The sequence below is a fragment of the Rhinoderma darwinii genome, chromosome 3 (genome assembly GCF_050947455.1).
Source record: "Rhinoderma darwinii isolate aRhiDar2 chromosome 3, aRhiDar2.hap1, whole genome shotgun sequence".
Taxonomy (NCBI): Eukaryota; Metazoa; Chordata; class Amphibia; order Anura; family Rhinodermatidae; genus Rhinoderma; species Rhinoderma darwinii.
The window spans coordinates 164,682,666-164,697,379 of NC_134689.1; the positions used below are offsets into that span (position 1 = coordinate 164,682,666).

General features: G+C 39.7%; 1 protein-coding gene across 1 annotated transcript in view; it reads left to right on the plus strand.

Moving 5' to 3' along the window:
• LOC142749241 (neuron navigator 3-like) overlaps positions 1–14,714 on the plus strand; it is a 131,683-nt gene that overhangs the window by 94,617 nt on the left and 22,352 nt on the right. The window contains exons 18-21 of the mRNA XM_075857000.1: positions 7,294–7,447; positions 9,951–10,122; positions 10,390–10,496; positions 12,666–12,761. Of these exons, the coding sequence (XP_075713115.1) occupies positions 7,294–7,447; positions 9,951–10,122; positions 10,390–10,496; positions 12,666–12,761 (529 nt within the window). The remainder of the gene's footprint in view (positions 1–7,293; positions 7,448–9,950; positions 10,123–10,389; positions 10,497–12,665; positions 12,762–14,714) is intronic.

Here is a 14,714-nt window from a genome sequence, read left to right on the forward strand (position 1 = left end):
GAGCCTCATTTTTCAAATCTGACATGTTTCACTTAATGTGGTAATAACTTTGGAATGCTTTTACCTATCCAAGAGATTCAGAGACTGTTTTCTCGTAACACATTGGACTTTGTTACTGGCAAAATTTGCTCGATATATTCAGTATTTAATTGTGAAAAACACCAAAATTTAGCGAAAAATGACAAAAATTTACATTTTTCTAAATCTATCTGCTTGTGAGGCTGGGTTCACACGAGCACATTAACGTCTGTAATGGACGGACGTATTTCGGCCGGAAGTCCCGGACCGAACTCAGTGCAGGGAGCCTGGCTCCTAGCATCGTAGTTATGTACGACGCTAGGAGTCCCTGCCTCTCCGTGGAACTACTGTCCCGTACTGAAAACATGATTACAGTACGGGACAGTTGTCCTGCAGAGAGGCAGGGACTCCTAGCATCGTACATAACTATGATGCTAGGAGCCCGGCTCCCTGTACTGAGTTCGGTCCGGGACTTCCGGCCGAAATACGTCCGTCCATTACGGACATTAATGTGCTCGTGTGAACCCAGCCTAAGACAGGAAGTTATACCACACAAAATTGTTCCTAATTAACATCCCCATGTGTCTACTTTATGTTTGCATCATTTTTTGAACATTCTTTTATTTTGTAGGATTTTACAAGGCTTAGAACTTTAGAAGCAATTTCTCATATTTTCAAGAAAATTTTAAAAGGCTATTTTTTTCAGGGACCTGTTCTGTTGTAAAGTGGCTTTTACGGCCTTATATATTAGAAACCCTCAATAAGTCACCCCTTTTTAAAAACTTCGCACCTCAAAGTATTCGAAACAACATTTAGAAAGTTTCTTAACCCTCTAGACGTTTCACAGGAATTAAAGCAAAGTCAAGGTGACATTTACAAATTTCATTTTTTTTTTTTTTTGCAGAAATTAAATTTGAATCCGTTTTTTTTTGTAACACAAAGTTTTACCAGAGAAACCAAACTCAATATTTATAGCCCAGATTCTTCAGTTTTTACAAATATCCTACATGCTTCTGAAGCACGGGCCTCAGAAGCAAAGGAGCACCTAGTGGATTTTGGGACTCCTTTAGAATATATTTTAGGCACCATGTCAGGTTTGAAGGGCTCTTGCGGTGCCAAAACAGTGGAAATCCCCCCAAAGTGACCCCATTTTGGAAACTAGACCACTCAAGGAAATTATCTAGGGGTATAGAGAGCATTTTGACCCCACAGGTTTATTGCAGAAATTATTTGAAGTAGGCTGTGAAAATTAAAATCTACATTCTTTCAAAGAAAATGTAGGTTTCACTAATTTTGTTCTCATTTCCACAAGGACTAAAAGAGAAAAAGCACTGCAGCATTTGTAAAGCAGTTTCTCCCGAGTAAAAAAATACCCCATATGTGGTCATAAATGGCTGCTTGGACACACAGCAGGGCTTAGAAGGGAAAGAGCGCCATTTGGCTTTTGGAGCGCAAATTTAGGAGGAGTGGTTTGTGGAGGCCATGTCACATTTGCAAAGCCCCCAAAGGGACAAAACAGTGGAAAGCCCCCACAAGTGACCCCATTTTGGAAACGACACCCCTTGAGGAAATTATCTAGTGAGCATTTTGACCCCACATGTTTTTTTCATAGATTTTATTAGAATTGGGCAGTGAAAATAAAAAAAATCCTTTTTCTTCAATAAGACATAGCTTTAGCTCAAAATTTTTCCTTTTCTCAACAAGTAAAGGAAAAAAGAACCACAGCATTTGTAAAGCAATTTCTCCCAAGTACGGCAATACCATAAATGTGGTCATAAACTGCTGTTTGGGCACACGGCAGGGCTCAGGAAGGAAGGAGCGCCATTTGGCTTTTGGAGTACAGATTTTGCTGGATTGGTTTCTGGTCGCTATGTCGCATTTGCAAAGCCTGGGCGCCTGTGGGACCAAAACAGTGGAAACCCCCCAGAAGTGACCCCATTTTGGAAATTACACCCATCAAGGTATTCACCTAGGGGTGTTGTGGGCATGTTAACCCCGCAGGTGTTTTGCTGAAATTGGTGTGCACTCGATGTTGCATAGTGAAAATGGGATTTTTGTCCAATATGTGTTGCCCAGCTTGCGCCTCTATAACAAGTTGGCTCTCTAATTATTATGCTGTGTTTCCCAGTTTTAGAAACACCCTAAATGTGGCCTTAATCTTTTGCCTGGACATTCGACCAGGCTCTGGATTGAAAGAGTACCATGCGAAGTTGAGGCCCAATTTGACGATTTACAATGTACTGGTTCACAATTGCAGAGGCTCTGATGTGAAATAATAAAATAAACCCCTGAGAAGTAACCCCATTTTGGAAACTGCACCCCTCAAGGCATTTATTAAGAGGTGTAGTGACCCCACAGGTCTTTTCCTTAAATGATTGCGCTGCGGATGGTGCAAAGTAAAAATTTTATTTTTTCCCTAAATATGCCATTTCAGTGGCAAATATGTTGGCCCAGCTTGTGTCACTGGAGACATACACCCCAAAAATTGTTGAAAGGGTTCTCTCGGTATGGCGATGTCATATATGAGGAAGTAAACTGTTATTTGGGCACACTGTAGGGTTGAGAAGAGAGGGAGCGTCATTTGACTTTTGGAGCGCGGATTATGCTTGGTAGCAGTTATGTTTGAGTATTCCTGGTATGTCAGTCTATAATGTGGGGTACATGTAAGCTGGGCAGACTACATCAGGGGCATAATCAGGTGGTATAATAATGGCTTAAAAAAAGAATAAAATAATCCATATATGTGTGTTAAGCTGTGGAGCAATCCTTTCTGCACAGGCCAGTGTCGCACTGATAAATGGTGTCCTTTCTTATACCCCTTTTGGTCCACACTACACACCTGTGCAGTGTGGGGAATTTTACTGGGAAAGTGTTGTCCTGGTATAATACGGGCACCCTCGCTTCCAGCAGATATGTTTGGGCCTTACCCTTCCTGGTTCCCTAATTTTAGGACCTTGATAAATAGCCTCTTGAAACAGAAGAAATGTTCCCCTCGGGCCAGCACAACTGCATATTTTTTTATTTCCTGACTTATTGGAGCTTTAACTAATTTTATTTTTTCATAGACGTAGTGGCATGAGGGCTGTTTTTTTGCAGGACGATCTGTAGTTAATATTGGTACCATTTTAGGGTACAAGCGACTTTTTGATCAGTTTTTATCCTATTTTTTGAGAGGCGAGGTGACCAAAAAACAGCAATTCTGGCATAGTTATTTAGTTTTTTTCATACAGAATTCACCATGCGTTATAAATGACATTTTAACTTTACTCTGCGGCGATACCTAATTTATAGCACGTTTTTATGTTTTACAACTTTTTGCATAGTAAAACTACTTTTGTAAAAATAATGTATTTTTTTCTGTCGCCAAGTTGTGAGAATTATAACTTTGACATTTTTTCATTGACAGAGCTGTATGAGGGCTTGTTTTTGCGAGACGAGCTATAGTTTTTAAAGGTACCATTTTTGGATATATGTGACTTTTTGATCACTTTTTATTTTAATTTTCGTAGGGCAAAGTGACCAAAAAACAGAAATTGTGGCACTGTTTTTCTACGATTTTTTTTTTATGTATGGTTTATTTTATTTTTTCAATAATAAAGGACTTGATAAGGGAAAAATGGCGATAGTGTTTTATTTCGTTACTTGAAACTTTTATTATATTTTTTACAACTTTTTTTACACTTTTCTTTACACTTGTTTTTTAGTCCCACTAGGGGACTTGAAGGTCCAACTGCCAGGTTCCTGCCGTTACAGGTGGATATCAGCTGTAACATACAGCTGACATCCACCGCTGATGACGCGGGCTCATCTCCTTAGCCGGCGCCATCTTGCCGACGGCTACGGAAGCTTTTTAGGCCCCGCCTCCGGACGGGGCCTGGAAGGTTTCCGTACTAGGACTACTATTAGGCCTCCGGTTGCCGTTGCAGCCACCGGCACCCTGGCAATTTCATTGCTGGAGTGCTGATGAGCTGCAAACACCTTAAATGCTGCAATCGCTTTTGACCGCTGCATTTAAGCGGTTAATGGCAGGAATATAAGCTCACTTCAGCCCCCGCCATTACAGCAGGGTGTCAGCTGTAAGACACAGCTAACATCCGGGGATGATGGCACCGACTCAGCTTCTGAACCGGTGCCACCCATTCAGTGGCGGATTAAGTAGACCATGGGCCCTGGGCTGTTACCCAAACTTGGGCCCCCCTTCCTCACCGCCGCCCTGCCGCGCCGTAACTATTTTTAACACTACCTTTTTGGGCAAGCATTAACAGTGTTACGATTTCCCTTGTCACAGGGCTGTGTCCCTACATACTGACAGTATCACACTGTGCTAGGACACATCCTCCTGACAAGGGGAATTGTCTATCAGTCCTGGACTGCAGAAAGACTTTTTGTGAAATACAAGGATTTCCTATAATAAACATGTCAGGAGAGGTGACAGATTCTCTATAAATCTAGTGACTCACAGGTGACGACATAGTTTTTTTCCACTTCTCCATCCAGTCCAGACTTCATGACGACTTTTCCCGGCCATGACCCATTTCTGCAGAATTTGCCACTCAGATGTCTTTGGCTCCTCACTTTTCCAACATTTCCACACCTATAAACAAAGATAATATTATCATGGTGCCAAACACTGTGCCCCTAAATATAATAGCACCAAACACTGCTCCCCTGAATAAAATAGTACAAACACTGTGCCCCTAAATATTATAGCACCATAGACTGCGCCCCTGAATATAATTGTATCAAACACTGTAGATAGCACCACACACAGCCCCCTGTAAATAGCGCTATACAGTCATCCCCCTCTGTAAATAGCGTCACATAGCCCTCCCCCTCTTGTATATAGTGCTACACAGAAATCCCCCTTAGATATAGTCATACACAGCGCTCCCTTCTATATAGTGCTATACAACAATCCCTCCTTGTATATTGTGCTACACAGCGTCTCCCCCCTTGGACCTGCAGCTCTTGTAATTGCTCAGTATAATGTCCCCCGTAGCTGCCCCCACAGTATATTGCCACCCATAGCTGCCCCCACAGTATAATTCCCTTCATAGCTGCCTCTACACAGTATAATGCCCCATAGATGTGACACAGTATAATGCCCCTATAGCTGCAACACAGTATAATGCCTCCATAGCTGCTACACAGTATAATGCCTCCATAGCTATGACACAGTATAATGCCTCCATAGCTGCGACATAGTATAATGCCTCCATAGCTGCGACACAGTATAATGCCCCTATAGCTGCGACACAGTATAATGCCTCCATAGCTGCGACACAGTATAATGCCTCCATAGCTGCGACACAGTATAATGCCTCCATAGATGTGACACCGTATAATGCCTCCATAGCTGCTACACAGTATAATGCCTCCATAGCTGCTACACAGTATAATGCCTCCATAGCTGCGACACAGTATAATGCCTCCATAGATGTGACACCGTATAATGCCCCATAGCTGACACAGCATAATGTCCCATATGTACGTACCTAATAAAAAAAGAAAACATAATTGCTTACCTATCCCGGTTCCCACGACGGTGGGGGATGCGATGCTTCTCCTCCTCTGCACTGTGCTGTGAGTGACTCCGTGCAGACAGGCGCGATGACGTCACTACATTGCGCCTGCCTGCACCGAGCCGCTCACTGCAGAGTGAATGCTGGAGCGAGGCTCCAGCATTCAACCCAACTGAATCTGCGTCCTGCGGATGCAGATTCAGTTGGAAGCGGGCAGCGGGCAGTGCGGCAGCGCTGCATAGTTTTTAAAGTTTGTGTGCGGTTCGGGCCGCGATGGGCCCCCTGGCAGCCTCAGGCCCCGATGGGCCCCTTGGCAGCCTCGGGCCCCGGGCGACCGCCCGAAAAGCCCATATTATAATCCGCCATTGCACCCATTTGTCGTAAGTATACGACAATTTGCCGGAAGCACTGGCTTTCCATGACGTATACTTACGAAAATGTTGGAAAGGGATTAACTGTGATTGATAGTTTGAGTGAGATGGGGGAAAGATGGAGAATTCAAATTTCTCCATGTTAAGTTTAAGGATGCAGGAGGAGGGGGAAGGAGGAAATAGCGGTAAGTGGTACTGAAAGCTATGGGATTTTATGACCTGCCCCAGGCCAAATAACTCCACCTATAAAGTTCTTTTCATAGACTTGAGAGTAATTTGTTGATAATAATCATTGATAGAATGAGCTCATTAAAAAATGAGAAAGCTATTGCAAAATGTAGCATTAGTTGTTTTTGCTGCAATCGGAACCCATTAACTGGTTGAAATCTTCCATACTAATTGCAGTGTTTGAATATGCATATATCCTAAATTATCCAGTGTTGTTTTTTTTCTAACATATTAATGATAAGTAGATTATACACATAGATTGAAGAAACACTAAACATACAAAATGCATGGAAAAAAAAATAAAACAATATCTCAGCAATTCTTTCTTTCATACAATTTTGGCTCAAATTTCAATAAATACTGAGAAATATGTAAGGTATTCCTATTTAGATGTGTTCTAGGAGATCAGATATCACCCTCTTCTCCTCACAATCCTTTGTCTGGCTGTAAAAAAAACTGACTGCAACAGGAGCTTCCCCCTTCTGCCCTGTCTGGAGGATATGTAGGATGGACCATCTCTAGTATCTCAGAATGCCTTAAAATGGTGTTTAAAATAGTTTTTCTAAACTAGACAATTCCATTAATTATAGTTAAAAATGTTTAAAAAAAAAGTTATTTTAAGGGTATGTTCACACGCAGTGGTTTCAGACGTAATTCGGGCCGTTTTATGCCTCGAATTTCGCCTGAAAAAACGGCACCATTACGCCTCCAAACATCTTTCCATTGCTTGCAATGGGATTTACGGTGTTCTGTTCCCATGAGGCGTAATTTTACACGTCGTTTTCAATATACGGCACGTAAAAACACGCCACGTCAAAAGTAGTGCAGGTCATTTCTTGGGATGTTTTTGGAGCCGTTTTTCATTGACTCCATTGAAAAACAGTTCCAAAAACGGCTGTAAAATATGCCACGAAAAATGTGAGTTGCTACAAAAACGTCTGAAAATCAGGAGCTGCTTTCGCTTGAAAACAGCTCTGTATTTTCAGACGTTTTTGAGTTTGCATGTGAACATACCCTAAGAGGTTATTGAAGACATCCAAAATAAATTATATTTTTCTATGTTGAGTATTTCCATATTTTATTTTACACTGCAATAAAAAAAATATTAATCCGTGCACAAATAACTACTAGAACATGGTCATTTGTCTTTTAAGGATCTGTGAATGTACTGAAGCAGAAACTGACATCATTGTACAGCTCAAAGGTGAACTTCGGGAAAAAGAACTCAAATTAACAGACATACGCCTTGAAGCCCTCAGTTCTGCACATCACCTTGACCAAATCAGAGAGGCAATGAACCGCATGCAGGTTAGTGATTAACCATTGAACTTCTACAATAGTAACCAAAAGGTGTAGTTCATACGGAGTAATTTGGCACTATTTTTAACACTGAAACAGCGCCAAAAAATGCCAGAAATCGCCTCCCATTGATTTCAATATGAGGCGGAGACATTTTTTCCCACCAATGTTTGTTAAAAAAACGTTTGTGGGAAAAAGAAGCGACATGCCCTTTCTTTGGGCTTTTTCGTCACTGACCTCCCATTGACATCAATGGGAGGCAGAGATCGCGTTTTTAGCGGTGGTTCTTGACTATGGCGCTCAATAGCCGTGCCATATATATATATATATATATATATATATATAGAAGTTGGAAGAAAAAAACAGCACTTCGTGACTGTATAGGTTGGTGCTATGCGAACCTCACCTTAATAAAAAACAGTCCTATAGACATGTGAAGAAGTGATCGCAGTACTCCAATAGGTTGATGTCAAACAAAAATGTGGTTTATTGTTCCATGTTTCAAACTTAAGGATAAGCTACGTTTCAGTCCTCTCACAGGACCTTTTTCAAGCTGAAAAAGGTCCTGTGAGAGGACTGAAACGTAGCTTATCCTTTGAAATATGGAACAATAAACCACATATTTGTTTGACATCAACCTATTGGAGTGCTGCGATCATTTCTTCACACACACACACACACACACACACACACACACACACATATATTTTGCAGGCAGAAAAAATCTGCGTCAAAAGTCCTTCAGGAGTTTTAAGGCAGAGTTTGACCTGCCTGCACTTTCTTGCCCCGTTGTTCACAAAGTATTTTGCATTGAGGACCGTGGGCAAAAAACACAGCGAAAACGCTTTTTCTGTCTCCCATCGACTTCAATGGGAGTTCAGAGGCGGAACTGCGGCAAGAAAGGACATGCTGCTTCTTCTTCCAGCGAGCGGCATTCAGCCGCTCGGGAAAAGAAAACGCCTTGGCTGTTTTTTGGCGCTGATTCCGAAGCGCTTTCTTCATCAAAATCAGCACCACAAAACCCTGTGTGAACTGGTGTGTTTACATAGGCAGATTTCTGCCCATAACAAGCACCAATCAACGATAAGATATGTGTCCACCCTTAACTTTTGTTAAATGGCGATGTTATACAATTTGCCATGATCCAATTCAGCACAAACTAACGCCATCCAGTAAAAAAAGTAAACATTAATGTATACGTTTTTTTTTAATATGCTTAAAATATGGAAAAGAAAAAAAAAGAGGACAGCGCTTCTCTAATGTTATATTTTTCAGGTTTAAGCATTAAAATAACTAATTGTTGAAATGATGCTCACCTATTCAAGTTGTGCATTTGTACTCAACTCAATATACGAGCATATTGTTGTTAATGAGTACCAGAGTCAATGCCAGGTTGGCGTATCCCAACCCCTTAGTATTCTAACGTTTAGAAGTTAAAGATAAAGACTCCTTTTCCTGGAGGGGTTGAAATGCTTAGTACTGTTTCAATTAAAGACGTTTTTTTTTAAAAAAAAAAGCACTTATTGAAATCCATATACAGCAGTGGTCCGGGAAAGAAGTCTTTTTTTTTTACGTCCAATTTTTTTTTTAACATGGGAGTCTATGGGAGATGGTTGGCCAACAGATGGTATTCATCAGACGCACCCATAACAGCCATCCAGTGACATTTTTTTTTATACATTAAACGTATACGTTTCTTGACATGGGAGTCTATAGGCAATGGATAACATCCATCAGAGGTACTCTTTTTTTTTTTTTTTTTTTTTTTTTTACATATTTGTTTAACATCTCACGCCTCACATCCCAGTATATGTCAGGTTTAGAGATGATTAAAAGCTGGATACATCTGTAACAAGTCGCTCAACGCTTGTTAACATTCCCTTTTACATGGGCCAATGCTATACTGTATGGGGACCAATGTTCGTTCAGTCCCCATTAATTTAAATCATTGTCAGCAGTACATCCCCTGTGTACACAGGAAAATGTGCTGCTGACAACGGTGATTTTATAGCTTGCATAAACTATGTGATCGCTGCCCTCTATTCAGGGATCAATAATCGGCCGAACGAGTGCTCTTAGGAATGCCCGTTACTGATTATTGGCCCATTTGGATGGGCCTTTAACCACACAAAATTATCTTTCTGATGGTATGTCATCCATTGCAATAAGCACTGCACCACATTTAAAAAAAAAAAAAAAAGTGCCTAGTCAGAATATTAGACACACGCCTATAAATGAGATAATGAAACTCCATTTCTGATGGAAAATGAATGATTCCATTTGCTTGATGTGATATCTGTCATTAGTACTTCTTGGTTTAAAATTAAGCTTTTGTCTGATGATTCCGGTGTTAAAACTTGTGTAAGTAAAACGTAATGCTTTCTGTTTTCTTATAAAGTTCGCTTCACAGTTTTGTTTTTTTAGTTTAGTTTTTAAATAGTTTTAAAAACTGTTTCTAAAGTTAATCTCTAAATACGTAATTTATGCCTTTACTTAATATCATGTTTTGTAGAATGAAATTGAAATACTGAAAGCAGAGAATGACAGGTTAAAATCTGAAACAACCACCCCAGGAAAAACAGGGCCATCCTCCGAATCATCCAGTTGTGCATCATCTTCCTCTTCTCGGCAGTCTCTAGGTCTTTCGTTAAATAATCTAAATATAGCAGAAACTCTAGCAACAGGTATGTACAATGCACTTTAAACTTCTCTTATATGTATGTAGCGGTTGGTGTTGTGTATCTTACTACGTATAAAGTATCTTGTATTGATACTGTATGAAATATTAGCTCAAGTAAACTGAAAATATGAAAGTCTTCTTTGTAGTCATTTTATAGAATTATCGGATCTCCAAATATGACCCACAGTCCCTGTCCCCCAAAATGATTTAATGTAATGTAACATAGAAATAAGCATTATCTTCATATTATGTGAAATTATTTTTTCAACAGATATTTTATTAGATGATGCTAAAGATGCTAGAGATGGAACATGCCACAAAGAAGGGAGAAATGTCAAAATTATAGTATCTATTAACAGAGGATTTGGACGGACCAAGGTAAATATTTCATATTTAATTTATCCATTACTAAACTTATATATGCTCGATAAGCTTGAGGTATAAAGAGACCTATGTGTGTCATGTGCACCCCTGGTTTGAAATGACAGAGGCTAATATATTAGTAAATTACTTCAGCACCCTTATATACTAGCGGAATATCTACAGAAAGGCAGCCATAAGGAAATTTACATTTCCAATGATTGTCCAAGGTAACCACTATAAACCACCCTACTGTGAATGTCATAATTAAAAGCATTGTAAACCTTTAATGGCAATTTTTTCATTTTTAATAAATCAATATTTTATTGTATTTTGAACAAGTTTTGAATTAAGTTTTATAAAAAAAAAAAAAAGTTTACTTCTTAAGATAAAGCTTCTACGTATCCTGGATACTTAAAAGCTGTATCTTGCGATTAAAGCTGAATCCGTTAGGTCAGTGTGACTGACGGCTTCGGATCGCCCGTGTCAGACTCGCAGGATTCAGCTACTTTTGATCACATCTAAGTTTATGAACTTACATGTGATTGATAATAGCACTGACAAGCAGGAAAAGCGTTCATCGAAGCCATCAGTCCCACTGACCTGACGGATTCGGCTTTAACAACTTGTTCAAAATTCAATGAAACATTGATTTATTTAAAAAACTAAAAATGCCTTCAAAGGTTTACATAGCCTTTAAGTTTGAGTGCAGTTAAAGTAACAATAAACCTTGAAATAAATGGTAAAAGAAGAAAAATACCCTCAGTGTTTGCCAGTATCTTTTCCATGCACCAGAAAAAAACTTGCAAGAAACACAGGTGTTAATTTCATCTTGATCCCTTCCATTTTCAACTGGAAAATTGCTGAGAGTGCAAAGCTTAACCACGGACAAGCCCAGACTGGCAATGTGTCTGCTATGACAGATGCCAGATGGACTATTTAGAATAACCAAAGTGGGCAGAACCTACCCATGCCAGCAGCATAATGGGTTGCTAAGCATTAACAATAGTGGGCTGGGCCACCTGACCCTATCAGAGGCAGCCTGCAGGGTATTTGTGTTACTTGGAGTGGAGATCACAGACAGAATGCTCTGCCCACCTAGGATAAAGGTGGGTGGCACCAAAGCCTCATTGCAAGGTGTGCTGAGCTCTATGTGGTTGCACAACAATGCACCGTCAGCACATAAGAAGCGCAGCGAAACATAGAGTCGTGAATAAGGTCAGCAAATCATGTGGAAGCAGCACCTGACCCCGTTTCTACGATGCATGAATATGTCTTCACACTGGCTTGCATTAAGAAAAGGCTGTGACTACGGATTGGCGGGTAAAGGAACCAAAAGCTTCCTTGTACCTGCTGGTGCAACTTTGTCCTCAGAATGCAGATACACTTCAATAAACAAAGATACATTTGAAGATAATCGGGTTGGGATATTGTTTCTTCCTGGCTTTGCGATTCAACTGCTATGTCAACAACCCTTTTTTTGGTAGAACCAGGGAGAATGGGCTGAAATCCAACCCTGCCTAAATGGGCAAACTACAGAGTTCTGGTGCTACACCACATAACTAGAAAATGCAGGACGGGAGCATGGGAGTCATCAAACTCAAGACCCCTAAATGATTTCATACCCTAAATCAGACCCCAAAATTAATTTAGACCTAAAACCAAACCCCAAAATGCATTCAGAACCCCAGATCTTTAAATTAAAAGAGTTGTCTAATAAAGATAATCCCTATTTATGAACCATTGGGCAGTTTGAATTAATTTTAGGGTCTGGTCCGGCTTCTCAGCTATTATGACTGAGGGAAGCCGCGTCTTGGCACACATATCCCCAACCTTACATGGCAGCCATTCAAATGGAAGTTTTCTTGAAGGAACTCTGGGGCAGATCAAAGTATTTACATCAATTTTATAGTATAAATAAATTGAAATATGGCAGAGGAGTGTGACACTGTCGGAAAGAGTGGATGGGCTTCAGCATGAATCGCTCTGCGACAATGCTAGCATCCATCAGTGCAGAGATCCTTTAAACAGTGGTGCAGATCTCTACTTCTTTCATTATTTGTAGGATAAATTTGTAGGTTGGAGTAGTGGTAAATTAAGCTTTATTCTTGAACTGTGTATGCTAAATATATGCATTTACATGTTTACACATTTTTATGGATCATGCTATATGAACATTTTTTCTAGGATGCAAAAAGTCATCAATATTTAATAGGATCTATTGGTGTCAGCGGAAAGACTAAATGGGATGTTCTAGATGCAGTTATTAGACGTCTCTTTAAGGTAAATCCAGATTTTGTAATATTTTTTGTGACCTAGCTTAAAGGGGTTTTCCCATACTATAATATTGATGGTCTATCCTTGATAGGCCATCAACATCAGATCAGTGGTGAATTAACTCCCGGCATCCTTGCTGAACAGCTCACTGAATGGTCCGCGGCTATTTGGTAGTGGCTGTGTGTAATGTTAAAATGTTTCAAGTGAATGGAACTGAGCTGGAATACAAGGCCAAGCAACTATCCAATGTACGTCGCTGTGTGGTAAACATCTGATACTGATAACCTATCCTAAGAATAGGCCTTCAATATTATACTCTTGGAAAACCCCTTGAACACAACAAATTATGTTTTATTGTGTGTTGTACTTGTAACACAATTATACAATAATTGGTATAGTGCATTTATAAAAATAAAAAAATGCATTTTAAAATAACCAAGAGTTTTGCAATAATGATGAGAATGGTTTTTACATATTTCTATTAGAGAGTATAATCCAGTAAAAGTTTGGATGCAACGATACCAGTTAGGTTAAAATTTTAATATATTTTTTTACATTGATTTTGGGGGAAAGTTGTAAAAGGGAAATTTTTTACATTGTTTATATTTTTATTTTTGTTATATATTAAAAAAACATTATTTTAAGCTGCAATTTTTTTTTTACTAGTCCCCTATGGGACTTGAAACAGCAATCTTTGGATCACTTGCACTATATACTGCAATACTAATGTATTGCAGCACATGGTGATTTTGACAGTCTCCTACGAAGCCCTGCCGTAGTACAACGATGGCAGACCTGGGGGCCTTCATTAGGCCAACCCTAGGCACCCCACAAACGCGTCACGTGGGGACAATGCAACATCAAAGGGGGCCACCCCCTGTTACTAATGGCTTAGATGCTGCGGTCGCTTTTGACTGTGGCATCTAAGGGGTTAAACTAGCGGGCTTGTAATATTGCAGTCTCAGCTGTTTAATACAGCCGACACACTCGTTCTATGGAGCAGGCTCAGCCCGTGATCCAGCTTCCTACTCCCCACACGACCTCCGCCGTATATATAAAGATCTTGAAAACTGTGAGGAATTAATACAGAAAGTATAGTGAAAAATGTTATCATTGACTAATCATTTTTGCTGCTGAACATAAATTTGGAGATGAGGTGGCCAGGATAGACATATTTATTATGTATTATTTATTATTTTACTTTTTTCCATAGTTGTGTTATAGTTTACTGCATTTTAAAATGAGTGATAATATTTAATTCCAATTTAATTTGACGTTTTAGGAATATGTATACCGTGTGGATCCAGCTTCTAATTTAGGCTTAACCTCAGATGCCATCACCAGTTATAGTATTAGTGACGTAGTTAGATCAAATAACACAGAACTGCCTGAAATGTTACCTTGTGGATATCTGCAAATAGATAGACTCCAAACGCATAATCATTATAGGCTAGGTGAAGTTTGGGACACCAACTTCCCCCCATATTTTACCATATAGACTGCTCCATGATTATTTAAACCATACCGAAGAAAAATAGAGCTCGTAGTCAAAGTATATATAAGAATATATCAGCTTTATTACAAAAAATAACATACATTTAAAAACATGTAAGTATAAGACTCTAGTACTAACACTGTGGTGATACAGAGTTCAACACGGCTATAACTGAGTGAGAAAGTGTAGAAACATAGAATGCAAACTGCATTTGCTACCCACAAAGATTGTATATAATGTCTCATCCCCAATGGATTACAAACTAATGCACCACAATGTCCTCTAAATTCCATATACACATAGGCTAATACCAATAGGGAGAGTCACATAGGGAGCAATCAGTATCTATGGTAAGTAATCAGGAAATGCAGTCTTACCCATTCTAGTGAACAGAAGGTGTTACAGGTCCGTGTTGAGTCCGCCACAGAAACCCCAACGCGCGTTTCGCTGTTTAGTTGCTTCCT